Genomic DNA, 14,934 nt, shown 5'->3' with positions numbered 1-14,934 from the left:
GGAATACAGTAGATTAACCATGTGTGGAATACAGTAAGGCAGATTAACCATGTGTGGAATACAGTAAGGCAGACCAACCATGTGTGGAATACAGTAAGGCAGACCAACCATGTGTGGAATACAGTAAGGCAGATTAACCATGTGTGGAATACAGTAAGGCAGATTAACCATGTGTGGAATACAGTAAGGCAGATTAACCATGTCTGGAATACAGTAAGGCAGACCAACCATGTGTGGAATACAGTAAGGCAGATTAACCATGTGTGGAATACAGTAAGTCAGATTAACCATGTGTGGAATACAGTAAGGCAGATTAACCATGTGTGGAATACAGTAAGGCAGACCAACCATGTGTGGAATACAGTAAGGCAGATTAACCATGTGTGGAATACAGTAAGGCAGACCAACCATGTGTGGAATACAGTAAGGCAGATTAACCATGTGTGGAATACAGTAAGGCAGATTAACCATGTGTGGAATACAGTAAGGCAGATTAACCATGTGTGGAATACAGTAAGGCAGATTAACCATGTGTGGAATACAGTAAAACAGATTAACCATGTGTGGAATACAGTAAGGCAGATTAACCATGTGTGGAATACAGTAAGGCAGATTAACCATGTGTGGAATACAGTAAGGCAGATTAACCATGTGTGGAATACAGTAAGGCAGATAAAACTCACTGGAAGATTTAGTGCAACTAGGATTCTATTTCAAAGAGACCAGGTTTAGAGGGTAACATTCCTCCCTCTCTACCCCTCCCCTCCCCTCCCTTGCTCCCTCTCCCCCTCTCTCCACCTCTCTCTCCCCACCTCTCTCTCCCCGTCCCTCTCCACAGTGATCTGTCTATCCAGTGGAATCAGCTCTCCAGACACTACTCCACAGACCACAGCAGTTCTTTAGGTTTGATTTGATTTGAACACAATCTCACCACACATGCGTTTACAATAATAGAGGATAATGTTTAACATCGGATTTACATTATGATTCTTGTTTTAGGTAGCATGGAGAGCCTGGAGCCTCCTAGCAGCCAAGTGTACTACGATTCCCAGAATTCACCAGTGGACCCTGCCATCTTCAACAACAAGAGGGACTACAATTCCCCTGTTGACCCCGGCATCTTCAACAACAAGAGAGACTACAATTCCCAGAATTCCATAGTGGACCCTGCCATCTTTAACAACAAGAGAGACTACGATTCTCAGAATTCCCCAGTGGACCCTGTCATCTTCAACAACAAGAGAGACTACGATTCCCAGAATTCCCCTGTCGACCCTGTCATCTTCAACAACAAGAGAGACTCTGCCTATAGTTCTTTTTCAGCTAGTTCTAATACGTCTGACTATACTGTCTCACTGAGGCCTGGTGAAGCCTGTTCCATGGACAATATCCTCCAGAGCCTGGGGCCAGGGGGGCCCACCAGCCAGGGGTATGCCTGCGGCGATGCACCGTCCCTTGGGAGGGAGTCAGGCGAGCCCCAAGATGAGACCAGGACCTCTGCCTTACTAAAGTCTGGGTCGCTGACCAGACCCAGAGTGAGGCGGCCAGAAGCGAAGGAGAGACCATCTTCATACTGTTATGAGGACGAGAGGAGGAAGGGAGGAGGGGAGATGGGTGGAGGAGAAGGGGAAAGGGAGGTTTCGAGTCCCCCCCAGCCACCGACCAGGAAGGACAGTTTCAGGGCCACCCGGGGTTGCTCCGGGGTCACAGATGTCAAAGTACAACGATGCATCCCTGACCCCGTCGGAATTCCCAGCCTCTCTCATTGCCATGCCGAAGACGATGGCGACGATCTTCTGAACATTCCGGGCGTTCTGAGCAACAACAGCTATCCTGCTACTAGTGAGACATCAAAGACTGAGGGAAACAGAAATGGAAACAGGGTTGGGAATTTCAAAGGTGATTCATTAGAGCAGTACTACACCCTTATCTCCAAGAAAAAAAGTTCCCGTAAGGACAGCAACTCAGTGATCCAGAATAGCCACCCAGACCCCCTTTCCCCCCTCCTCCCTGCCCCAGAGATAAGCTCCACTTCTCCCATCTCAAGCTCCGGCCCTCCTGACACCTCCATAGATCCAGAACCCTTAGGGGAGCCCAGCCACCTCCTCCCCCAGAACAAGCACTCCTCATTAGGTCTCTACAGACACAGCGCCCCTGAGAAACTCTTGTCCCAGCTACGTCTCCTAGAGTTCTCCAGCGACCCCTCAGACCCTTCAGACCGTAGCTCCGCCTCCCCCTCCAGCTCCCAGTGGTCTCATTCCCCCTTTCACCCCACCAGAGAGAACCTATCTGAGGATCTAGGGAGTAACAACGCCCCTGTCCAACTCCAGCAGAACCAGGGGAAATGGGGAGAGGGTGTTGGAGGAGGAGGGAGTCGCTGCTCTTCCCCAGGATCGGTGGACATCGATGGGGTTAGAGAGGCAGGGGAGATGGGGTTGGTGGTAGGGGGGGCTGCTGCTACTCTCCTCTCTCCCATCCAGCTCCAACACCCCTGGGCTAGGTCATTGAGTGTACCAGGGTCAGAGAAGCCTTCTGGAGGCTGTAACCAGGGAGGAGTGAGCTCTGAGCGGGTACGGAAGACAGACTTTGGGCCTCTCAGTGCTGCAGCAAGTGTGGATAGCCTACTTGAGGAGAATCTGAGAGGAGGAGGAAGAGAAGAAATAAGAGGAGAAAGAGAGGATGATGATGATGGAGAGGTGCTGATGAAGAAACCCAGGAGTCACCGTTCGTCCCGGTCACGCCGCCGCAGCGAACGCTTCGCCACGAACCTCCGAAATGAGATCCAGCGCAAGAAAGCTCAGCTGTCGAAGAGCAAAGGCCCAGGAGGGTTGCTCTACGGCGGGGAGACGGTCGAGGAAGAAGAGGGTCCTGACCTGGAGGACCTCCAGAGGGAAGAGGCTGACGATCTCAAGGAAAGGTGCTCCCAGGAAAGGTGCTCCCAGGAAAGGTGCTCCCAAGGCAGGTACACCTCGTCTGATGACAGCCGATCAGCTCCAGCCCCTGGAAGTCTACTGGCCTCTACTTCCACACCCCAGCTCCACCAGCTGTCCCCAACCCCAGTTTCAGCTCTGCAACCTCCCAGGGATGAAGATCCTGAACCACCAGAGGACCAAGACCAAGCGTCAGACCCATCCAGGACCACCCAGAGGTTGGTTCCAGCCATGCCCAGCTGCGATGTGGGAACCCAGGTGGTGGAGGAGCAAGATCCAGCTGGTATGGCTCGCCAATGGAGGTGGACGCCCGAACACAATTATCAACTGGAAATGGACACTGACCGTCAGGGCGAGAGGGTTACAGAGGCCCTGGGGTTATCAGGACGAGGAAGAGCAACCTCCTCCTCTTCCTCCACCATCACTCGTTCTTCTCGTACGGAGGAGTGTGATGTTCTTCCTTTCGCGGATCGTTGTAAGTTCTTTGAGGAGACCAGTAGGAGTATGTCTGTGTGGAATCTGCCAGGCCTGACGAGTCGAAGACAGAGGCCAGATAGACACGGGAGGCAGCCTCATCCATCCACGCTGGACAATCAGGGAGGGGGCTACGGACAGGGAAAAGCCCAGCGGAGGTACTCGTACCAGGGGGGAATCCAGAAGGAAAGTCCCCTATCGATTACAACCATGGAGACCCGGAGACAATTGATTTGCAGTAACAGGGATAGAGACAAGGAGGGGGAGAGAGAAAAGGAGGGGGAGAGAGAAAAGGAGGGGGAGAGAGCGAAAGAGAGGGAGAGAGAGAAGGAGAGAGAGAAGGAGAGGGAGAGAGAAAAGGAGAGGGAGAGAGAAAAGGAGAGGGAGAAGGAGAGGGAGAGAGAAAAGGAGAGGGAGAGAGAAAAGGAGAGGGAGTGGGAAAGAGCGAAGAAAAGGGAGGACAGAGCAAGAGAGAGGGAGATGGCGCTTGAAAGGGAGAGAGAGCGGGAGAGAGAGGAGCAGAGACTATGCGAAGAGAAGGCTAGACTGAGAGAGAGGGAGAGAGAACGAGAGAAGGAGATTGAGCTGGCGAGGGAATGTGAGAGGGAGATAGAGAGACAAGGAGAGAGGGAGAGAGAGTCACTCAGTACAGCTCTCGACCTCTACAACACTCGGACTCAGCCCCAGGCATACCAGAAGAACCAGCCCCACTCCTGCCCCCATCTCCAAGCCCAGATAGAGGCCCCTCATTCAGCCTTCCAACCTGTCAAAACCCCTCTCCTCCAGGACAACCAGGCTCCACATCAGGGGTACCTACCCTATGGCTACACACCAACAGAGGCAAGTATAGGCTACTGTTATAGAGAACATAGAACAGTATCTTCTACAGTTTTTGAAGATGCCCAACACTATTAAATGGATCCAGATGTGAATGAGGATGTAATGTGTTGTAGATTGCTTAGCCTTGGGTGATACATGAGGATATAAAGACACACACACACTGTTTTTTTAATTTATTTTATCAACTGATTCCAGTCTTTGAGATGGGAACTGAATCTACAAGCCTTTTATTATTCATTATTAATCTGTCCCCCAAATTGAGTTTTTCAGCAGATGTTAAGAAACCCTTTATAACATATCTTCTCCTCTATAGTCTGGATGAAATATCTGCTCTCCTCCTCTATAGTCTGGATGAAATAGCTGCTCTCCTCCTCTATAGTCTGGATGAAATAGCTGCTCTCCTCTGTAGTCTGGATGAAATAGCTGCTCTCCTCTATAGTCTGGATGAAATAGCTGCTCTCCTCCTCTATAGTCTGGATGAAATAGCTGCTCTCCTCCATAGTCTGGATGAAATAGCTGCTCTCCTCTTCTATAGTCTGGGTGAAAGAGCTGCTCTCCTCCTCTATAGTCTGGATGACATAGCTGCTCTCCTCCTCTATAGTCTGGATGAAATAGCTGCTCTCCTCTATAGTCTGAATGAAATAGCTGCTCTCCTCCTCTATAGTCTGGATGAAATAGCTGCTCTCCTCCTCTATAGTCTGGATGAAATAGCTGCTCTCCTCTTCTATAGTCTGGGTGAAATAGCTGCTCTCCTCCTCTATAGTCTGGATGAAATAGCTGCTCTCCTCCTCTATAGTCTGGATGAAATAGCTGCTCTCCTCTATAGTCTGGATGAAATAGCTGCTCTCCTCCTCCATAGTCTGGATGAAATAGCTGCTCTCCTCCTCTATAGTCTGGATGAAATAGCTGCTCTCCTCCTCTATAGTCTGGATGAAATAGCTGCTCTCCTCTATAGTCTGGATGAAATAGCTGCTCTCCTCCTCTATAGTCTGGATGAAATAGCTGCTCTCCTCCTCTATAGTCTGGATGAAATAGCTGCTCTCCTCCTCTATAGTCTGGATGAAATAGCTGCTCTCCTCCTCTATAGTCTGGATGAAATAGCTGCTCTCCTCCTCCATAGTCTGGATGAAATAGCTGCTCTCCTCCTCCATAGTCTGGATGAAATAGCTGCTCTCCTCCTATAGTCTGGATGAAATAGCTGCTCTCCTCCTCTATAGTCTGGATGAAATAGCTGCTCTCCTCCTCCATAGTCTGGATGAAATAGCTGCTCTCCTCCTCTATAGTCTGGATGAAATTGTTATGCAGGTGAATGAGGACCCAAAAACGACTTGGCGAAAACAGAGTCTTTATTCCAGTAAAGGATAAAAGCAATACTCCTGGACAATCAGAGCAGAAAACAAAACATAAAAAACTTAAATCCACTCGTAGTGACGAGGACAGACTGGAGACTCGACCATTAACTGTAGGTTGCCTCGGGAAGGCACCGACCGTAGCAGACTCAGACACCTGCTCACACGCAGCATCTGAAGGAGACAAGACACGACAGGGCGAGACAAAGACACAGCACAGCGAACATCATACAAGGATCCGACAGGACAGAAACGGAAAACAAGGGGAGAAATAGGGACTCTAATCAGAGGACAAGATAGGGAACAGGTGTGCAAAGACTAAATGAGTGAGTAGGAGAATGGGGAACAGCTGGGAGCAGGAACGGAACGATAGAGAGAGGAGAGAGAGGGAAGGAGAGAGAAAAAGGGAACGAACCTAATAAGACCAGCAGGGGAAACGAACAGAAGGGAAAGCATAATGACAAGACAATATAAGACAAAACATGACAGTACCCCCACTCACCGAGCGCTCCTGGCGCACTCGAGGAGGAATCCTGGCGGCAACGGAGGAAATCATCAATCAGCGAACGGTCCAGCACGTCCCGAGATGGAACCCAACTCCTCTCCTCAGGACCGTAACCCTCCCAATCCACTAAGTATTGGTGACCCCGTCCCCGAGAACGCATGTCCATGATCCTACGTACCTTGTAAATAGGTGCGCCGACAAGGACGGGGGGAGGGAAGACGAACGGGGGTGCGAAGAAAGGGCTTGACACAGGAGACATGGAAGACAGGATGGACGCGACGAAGATGTCGCGGAAGAAGCAGTCGCACAGCGACAGGATTGACGACCTGGGAGACACGGAACGGACCAATGAACCGCGGAGTCAACTTACGAGAAGCTGTCGTAAGGGGAAGGTTACGAGTGGAAAGCCACACTCTCTGGCCGCAACAATACCTAGGACTCTTAATCCTACGTTTATTGGCGGCTCTCACAGTCTGTGCCCTGTAACGGCAAAGTGCAGACCTCACCCTCCTCCAGGTGCGCTCACAACGTTGGACAAACGCCTGAGCGGAGGGAACGCTGGACTCGGCAAGCTGGGACGAGAACAGAGGAGGCTGGTAACCCAGACTACTCTGAAACGGAGATAACCCGGTAGCAGACGAAGGAAGCGAGTTGTGAGCGTATTCTGCCCAGGGGAGCTGTTCTGCCCAAGACGCAGGGTTTCTAAAAGAAAGGCTGCGTAGTATGCGACCAATCGTCTGATTGGCCCTTTCTGCTTGACCGTTAGACTGGGGATGAAACCCGGAAGAGAGACTGACGGACGCACCAATCAAACGACAGAACTCCCTCAAACTGTGACGTGAATTGCGGACCTCTGTCTGAAACGGCGTCTAACGGGAGGCCATGAATTCTGAACACATTCTCGATGATGATTTGTGCCGTCTCCTTAGCGGAAGGAAGCTTAGCGAGGGGAATGAAATGTGCCGCCTTAGAGAATCTATCGACAACCGTAAGAATCACAGTCTTCCCCGCAGACAAAGGCAGACCGGTAATGAAGTCTAAGGCGATGTGAGACCATGGTCGAGAAGGAATGGGAAGCGGTCTGAGACGACCGGCAGGAGGAGAGTTACCTGACTTAGTCTGCGCGCAGTCCGAACAAGCAGCCACGAAACGGCGCGTGTCACGCTCCTGAGTAGGCCACCAAAAGCGCTGGCGAATAGAAGCAAGAGTACCTCGAACGCCGGGATGACCAGCTAACTTGGCAGAGTGAGCCCACTGAAGAACAGCCAGACGAGTAGAAACAGGAACGAAAAGAAGGTTACTAGGACAAGCGCGCGGCGACGCAGTGTGAGTGAGTGCTTGCTTAACCTGTCTCTCAATTCCCCAGACTGTCAACCCGACAACACGCCCATAAGGAAGAATCCCCTCGGGATCAGTAGAAGCCACAGAAGAACTAAAGAGACGGGATAAGGCATCAGGCTTGGTGTTCTTATTACCCGGCGATAAGAAATCACAAACTCGAAACGAGCGAAAAACAACGCCCAACGAGCTTGACGTGCATTAAGTCGTTTGGCAGAACGGATGTACTCAAGGTTCTTATGGTCAGTCCAAACGACAAAAGGAACGGTCGCCCCTCCAACCACTGTCGCCATTCGCCTAGGGCTAAGCGGATGGCGAGCAGTTCGCGGTTACCCACATCATAGTTGCGTTCCGATGGCGACAGGCGATGAGAAAAATAAGCGCAAGGATGAACCTTATCGTCAGACTGGAAGCGCTGGGATAGAATGGCTCCCACGCCCACCTCTGAAGCGTCAACCTCGACAATGAATTGTTTAGTGACGTCAGGAGTAACGAGGATAGGAGCGGACGTAAAACGTTTCTTGAGGAGATCAAAAGCTCCCTGGGCGGAACCGACCACTTAAAGCACGTCTTGACAGAAGTAAGAGCTGTGAGAGGGGCAGCAACTTGACCGAAATTACGAATGAAACGCCGATAGAAATTAGCGAAACCTAGAAAGCGCTGCAACTCGACACGTGACCTTGGAACGGGCCAATCACTGACAGCCTGGACCTTAGCGGGATCCATCTGAATGCCTTCAGCGGAAATAACAGAACCGAGAAAAGTGACGGAGGAGACATGAAAGGCGCACTTCTCAGCCTTCACGTAGAGACAATTCTCTAAAAGGCGCTGGAGTACACGTCGAACGTGCTGAACATGAATCTCGAGTGACGGTGAAAAAATCAGGATATCGTCAAGGTAGACAAAAACAAAGATGTTCAGCATGTCTCTCAGTACATCATTAACTAATGCCTGAAAAACAGCTGGAGCATTAGCGAGACCAAACGGCAGAACCCGGTACTCAAAATGCCCTAACGGAGTGTTAAACGCCGTTTTCCACTCGTCCCCCTCTCTGATGCGCACGAGATGGTAAGCGTTACGAAGGTCCAACTTAGTAAAGAACCTGGCTCCCTGCAGAATCTCGAAGGCTGATGACATAAGGGAAGCGGATAACGATTGTTGTTTCAAATATTTTTATTAAACACACACAAGAATGGTGTATAGGTATACATGACAGGTATACACTTCTTATCTAAACATAAAAGAGCATACAGGAACAACAAGACCCAGAGTTCTGGGTGCAGAACAAATAATACAGAACACGACATACAAAACAAGGACACGTAGAAAGAAAGAGGGAAGATGTCCCCCTATCCCCCCTGTCCCCCTCCCAACTGCTCGGGTGGTAGGGCCAGCACACGCTGCCCAAAGGTAGATTAAAATTTTACCATTGCGAGTGCGTTAATAAGTACAAATTCACAGCGCCTACTCGTCCAAGTAGGAGAGGAAAGGCTGCCAGATTTTATCAAATGTTGATAATTTATTGTTCAGAATATATCTAATTCTTTCTAAGTGTACAGTGTTTGCCAATTCACTGAGCCATAATTTGGTGGAGGGCGCTTCCCTCCTTTTCCAAAACAACAAGATTAGTTTTTTTGCCGCGATGAGACCATACGAGATTAGTTGTTTTTGGGGGTTGGTTAATCTGTTTAGGGACTCAGATACTCCCAGAATTATCAGAAGCGGGTCTGGATCTATTGAAGTCTCCAAAACTTCAGAGAGGATCCTAAAAATTCCACACCAATAACCATGCAAGCTAGAGCATAGGGCAAAGCAGTGGAGTAGTGTACCCTGCGTAGCCTGACATTTATCACATGTAGGGGATGTATCAGGAAATATCCTATGCAGTTTAGTTTTGGAATAGTGTAATCTGTGTAATACCTTGAATTGTATGAGACGATGTCTGGAATTAATGGAGCATGTGTGGATATACTCCAAGCTCTCTTCCCAGTCTGCCACTGAGATGTCAGTCCCTAGTTCTTCCTCCCATTTTGCCTTGATGGCATCAGTAGAAGGTGTGCTAACAGATTGAAAAGCATCATATAGACGCGATATCAGTTTATCTGAGGTGGGGCATATTTTTATGCATCCGTCAAACATGGAAGGTTTAGCATTCCCAAATGTTGGGAGGTGTTTTCTAACGTAGTCTCTAATTTGTAGGTATCTGAAAAAATTACTTCTGGGAAGATTATAAGTTTCCCTCAGCAGCTCAAAGGAAGCAAAGGTCCCTTCTATGTATAAATCCCCTATGGTGCTTATCCCCAACTCTCCCCATCGCTCAAAGGTGTTATCAAGGTTAGAAGGGGCAAAGGAGGGATTCCTGGCGACAGGGAGCATGAATGACATTGGTCTGAGCTCAAAGTGGACTTTAATTTGCTTCCAGATTCGGACTGTGCTATGTATTATAGGATTGTTACAATAAAGTGACATCTCCAGATTGACAGGCGACAAAATCACAGCGCCAATAGAGAAGGGGTGACACTCTCACGCTCGGATAACGATTGTTAACCGTTATGTCATTCAGCCCTCGATAATCCACGCAGGGGCGCAGAGTACCGTCCTTCTTCTTAACAAAAAAAAAACCCCGCCCCGGCAGGGAGAGGAAGAAGGCACTACGGTGCCGGCGTCAAGAGACACAGACAAATAATCCTCGAGAGCCTTACGTTCGGGAGCCGACAGAGAGTATAGTCTACCCCGAGGAGGAGTGGTCCCCGGAAGGAGATCAATACTACAATCATACGACCGGTGAGGAGGAAGGGAGTTGGCTCTGGACCGACTGAAGACCGTGCGCAGATCATGATATTCCTCCGGCACTCCTGTCAAATCACCAGGTTCCTCCTGAGAAGAGGGGACAGAAGAAACAGGAGGGATAGCAGACATTAAACACTTCACATGACAAGAAACGTTCCAGGATAGGATAGAATTACTAGACCAATTAATAGAAGGATTATGACATACTAGCCAGGGATGACCCAAAACAACAGGTGTAAAAGGTGAACGAAAAATCAAAAAGGAAATAGTCTCACTGTGGTTACCAGATACTGTGAGGGTTAAAGGTAGTGTCTCATATCTGATACTGGGGAGATGACTACCATCTAAGGCGAACATGGGCGTAGGCTTCCCTAACTGTCTGAGAGGAATGTCATGTTTCCGAGCCCATGCTTCGTCCATAAAACAACCCTCAGCCCCAGAGTCTATCAAGGCACTGCATGTAGCACCCGAACCGGTCCAGCGTAGATGGACCGACATAGTAGTACAGGATCTTGATGGAGAGACCTGAGTAGTAGCGCTCACCAGTAGCGCTCCGCTTACTGATGAGCTCTGGCTTTTACTGGACATGAATTGACAAAATGTCCAGCAAGTCCGCAATAGAGGCACAGGCGGTTGGTGATCCTCCGTTCCCTCTCCTTAGTCGAAATGCGAATACCTCCCAGCTGCATGGGCTCAGTCTCTGAGCCGGAGGGAGGAGATGGTTGCGATGCGGAGAGGGGAAACACCGTTAACGCGCGCTCTCTTCCACGAGCTCGGTGACGAAGATCTACCCGTCGTTCTATGCGGATGGCGAGTGCAATCAAAGAGTCCACACTGGAAGGAACCTCCCGGGAGAGAATCTCATCCTTAATCTCTGCGTGGAGTCCCTCCAGAAAACGAGCGAGCAGCGCCGGCTCGTTCCAGTCACTAGAGGCAGCAAGAGTGCGAAACTCTATAGAGTAATCCGTTATGGATCGATCACCTTGACATAGGGAAGCCAGGGCCCTAGAAGCCTCCCTACCAAAAACTGAACGATCAAAAACCCGTATCATCTCCTCTTTAAAGTTCAGGTAATTGTTAGAACAATCAGCCCTTGCCTCCCAGATAGCTGTGCCCCACTCTCGAGCCCGGCCAGTAAGGAGTGATATGACGTAAGCAACCCGAGCTCTCTCTTGAGTATGTGTTGGGTTGGAGAGAGAACACAATATCACACTGGGTGAGAAAAGAGCGGCACTCAGTGGGCTGCCCGGAGTAACAAGGTGGGTTATTAACCCTAGGTTCCGGAGACTCGGCAGACCAGGAAGTAGCAGGTGGCACGAGACGAAGACTCTGGAACTGTCCAGAGAGGTCGGAAACCTGAGCGGCCAGGGTCTCAACGGCATGACGAGCAGCAGACAATTCCTGCTCGTGTCTGCCGAGCATGGCTCCCTGGATCTCGACGGCAGTGTTACGAGAATCCGTAGTCGCTGGGTCCATTCTTGGTCGGATCCTTCTGTTATGCAGGTGAATGAGGACCCAAAAGCGACTTGGCGAAAACAGAGTCTTTATTCCAGTAAAGGATAAAAGCAATACTCCTGGACAATCAGAGCAGAAAACAAAACATAAAAAACTTAAATCCACTCGTAGTGACGAGGACAGACTGGAGACTCGACCATTAACTGTAGGTTGCCTCGGGAAGGCACCGACCGTAGCAGACTCAGACACCTGCTCACACGCAGCATCTGAAGGAGACAAGACACGACAGGGCGAGACAAAGACACAGCACAGCGAACATCATACAAGGATCCGACAGGACAGAAACGGAAAACAAGGGGAGAAATAGGGACTCTAATCAGAGGACAAGATAGGGAACAGGTGTGCAAAGACTAAATGAGTGAGTAGGAGAATGGGGAACAGCTGGGAGCAGGAACGGAACGATAGAGAGAGGAGAGAGAGGGAAGGAGAGAGAAAAAGGGAACGAACCTAATAAGACCAGCAGGGGGAAACGAACAGAAGGGAAAGCATAATGACAAGACAATATAAGACAAAACATGACAGAAATAGCTGCTCTCCTCTATAGTCTGGGTGAAAGAGCTGCTCTCCTCCTCTATAGTCTGGATGACATAGCTGCTCTCCTCCTCTATAGTCTGGATGAAATAGCTGCTCTCCTCCTCTATAGTCTGGATGAAATAGCTGCTCTCCTCTATAGTCTGGGTGAAATAGCTGCTCTCCTCCTCTATAGTCTGGATGAAATAGCTGCTCTCCTCCTCTCTAGTCTGGATGAAATAGCTGCTCTCCTCCTCTATAGTCTGGATGAAATAGCTGCTCTCCTCCTCTCTAGTCTGGATGAAATAGCTGCTCTCCTCCTCTGTAGTCTGGATGAAATAGCTGCTCTCCTCTTCTATAGTCTGGGTGAAATAGCTGCTCTCCTCCTCTATAGTCTGGATGAAATAGCTGCTCTCCTCCTCTCTAGTCTGGATGAAATAGCTGCTCTCCTCCTCTATAGTCTGGATGAAATAGCTGCTCTCCTCCTCTATAGTCTGGATGAAATAGCTGCTCTCCTCTATAGTCTGGATGAAATAGCTGCTCTCCTCTTCTATAGTCTGGGTGAAATAGCTGCTCTCCTCCTCTATAGTCTGGATGAAATAGCTGCTCTCCTCTATAGTCTGGATGAAATAGCTGCTCTCCTCCTCTATAGTCTGGATGAAATAGCTGCTCTCCTCTATAGTCTGGATGAAATAGCTGCTCTCCTCCTCCATAGTCTGGATGAAATAGCTGCTCTCCTCTATAGTCTGGATGAAATAGCTGCTCTCCTCCTCTATAGTCTGGATGAAATAGCTGCTCTCCTCCTCTATAGTCTGGATGAAATAGCTGCTCTCCTCCTCTATAGTCTGGATGAAATAGCTGCTCTCCTCCTCTATAGTCTGGATGAAATAGCTGCTCTCCTCCTCTATAGTCTGGATGAAATAGCTGCTCTCCTCCTCTATAGTCTGGATGAAATAGCTGCTCTCCTCCTCTATAGTCTGGATGAAATAGCTGCTCTCCTCTATAGTCTGGGTGAAATAGCTGCTCTCCTCCTCTATAGTCTGGATGAAATAGCTGCTCTCCTCCTCTCTAGTCTGGATGAAATAGCTGCTCTCCTCCTCTATAGTCTGGATGAAATAGCTGCTCTCCTCTTCTCTAGTCTGGATGAAATAGCTGCTCTCCTCCTCTGTAGTCTGGATGAAATAGTTGCTCTCCTCCTCTACAGTCTGGATGAAATAGCTGCTCTCTTCTGTAGTCTGGATGAAATAGCTGCTCTCCTCTTTAGTCTGGATGAAATAGCTGCTCTCCTCTATAGTCTGGATGAAATAGCTGCTCTCCTCTTCTATAGTCTGGATGAAATTGCTGCTCCCCTCGTCTTTAGTCTGGATGAAATAGCTGCTCTCCTCTGTAGTCTGGATGAAATAGCTGCTCTCTGTAGTCTGGATGAAATAGCTGCTCTCCTCCTCTATAGTCTGGATGAAATAGCTGCTCTCCTCTTCTTTAGTCTGGATGAAATAGCTGCTCTCCTCCTCTATAGTCTGGGTGAAATAGCTGCTCACCTCCTCTGTAGTCTGGATGAAATAGCTGCTCTCCTCCTCTGTAGTCTGGATGAAATAGCTGCTCTCCTCTTCTTTAGTCTGGATGAAATAGCTGCTCTCCTCCTCTATAGTCTGGGTGAAATAGCTGCTCTCCTCCTCTGTAGTCTGGATGAAATAGCTGCTCTCCTCCTCTGTAGTCTGGATGAAATAGCTGCTCTCCTCTTCTTTAATCTGGATGAAATAGCTGCTCTCCTCCTCCATAGTCTGGATGAAATAGCTGCTCTCCTCCTCTGTAGTCTGGATGAAATAGCTGCTCTCCTCTGTAGTCTGGATGAAATAGTTGCTCTCCTCCTCTATAGTCTGGATGAAATAGTTGCTCTCCTCTTTAGTCTGGATGAATTGGCTGCTCTCCTCTGTAGTCTGGATGAAATAGCTGCTCTCCTCTGTAGTCTGGATGAAATAGCTGCTCTCCTCTGTAGTCTGGATGAAATAGTTGCTCTCCTCTGTAGTCTGGATGAAATAGCTGCTCTCCTCTGTAGTCTGGATGAAATAGCTGCTCTCCTCTATAGTCTGGATGAAATAGCTGCTCTCCTCCTCTATAGTCTGGATGAAATAGCTGCTCTCCTCTATAGTCTGGATGAAATAGCTGCTCTCCTCTGTAGTCTGGATGAAATAGCTGCTCTCCTCTGTAGTCTGGATGAAATAGCTGCTCTCCTCTATAGTCTGGATGAAATAGCTGCTCTCCTCTGTAGTCTGGATGAAATAGCTGCTCTCCTCTGTAGTCTGGATGAAATAGCTGCTCTCCTCTATAGTCTGGATAAAATAGCTGCTCTCCTCTATAGTCTGGATGAAATAGCTGCTCTCCTCTGTAGTCTTGGTGAAATAGCTGCTCTCCTCTGTAGTCTGGGTGAAATAGCTGCTCTCCTCTGTATTCTGGATGAAATAGCTGCTCTCCTCTATAGTCTGGATGAAATAGCTGCTCTCCTCTATAGTCTGGATGAAATAGCTGCTCTCCTCCTCTATAGTCTGGATAAAATAGCTGCTCTCCTCCTCTGTAGTCTGGATGAAATAGCTGCTCTCCTCTATAGTCTGGATGAAATAGCTGCTCTCCTCTGTAGTCTGGATGAAATAGCTGCTCTCCTCTATAGTCTGGATGAAATAGCTGC

General features: G+C 49.0%; 1 protein-coding gene across 1 annotated transcript in view; it reads left to right on the top strand.

Annotated features, from left to right (window-relative positions):
- Positions 1-14,934, top strand: part of LOC118381699 (protein Shroom4-like) — an 80,869-nt gene that overhangs the window by 33,205 nt on the left and 32,730 nt on the right. Inside the window, exons 3-4 of the mRNA XM_052497716.1 lie at positions 839-903; positions 1,000-4,244. Coding sequence (XP_052353676.1) covers positions 839-903; positions 1,000-4,244 — 3,310 coding nt within the window. The remainder of the gene's footprint in view (positions 1-838; positions 904-999; positions 4,245-14,934) is intronic.

The sequence above is a fragment of the Oncorhynchus keta genome, chromosome 35 (assembly GCF_023373465.1).
Source record: "Oncorhynchus keta strain PuntledgeMale-10-30-2019 chromosome 35, Oket_V2, whole genome shotgun sequence".
Taxonomy (NCBI): domain Eukaryota; kingdom Metazoa; phylum Chordata; class Actinopteri; order Salmoniformes; family Salmonidae; genus Oncorhynchus; species Oncorhynchus keta.
Note: the sequence above shows the minus strand (reverse complement) of the source record. Positions and strands in the feature narration are given on the sequence as shown.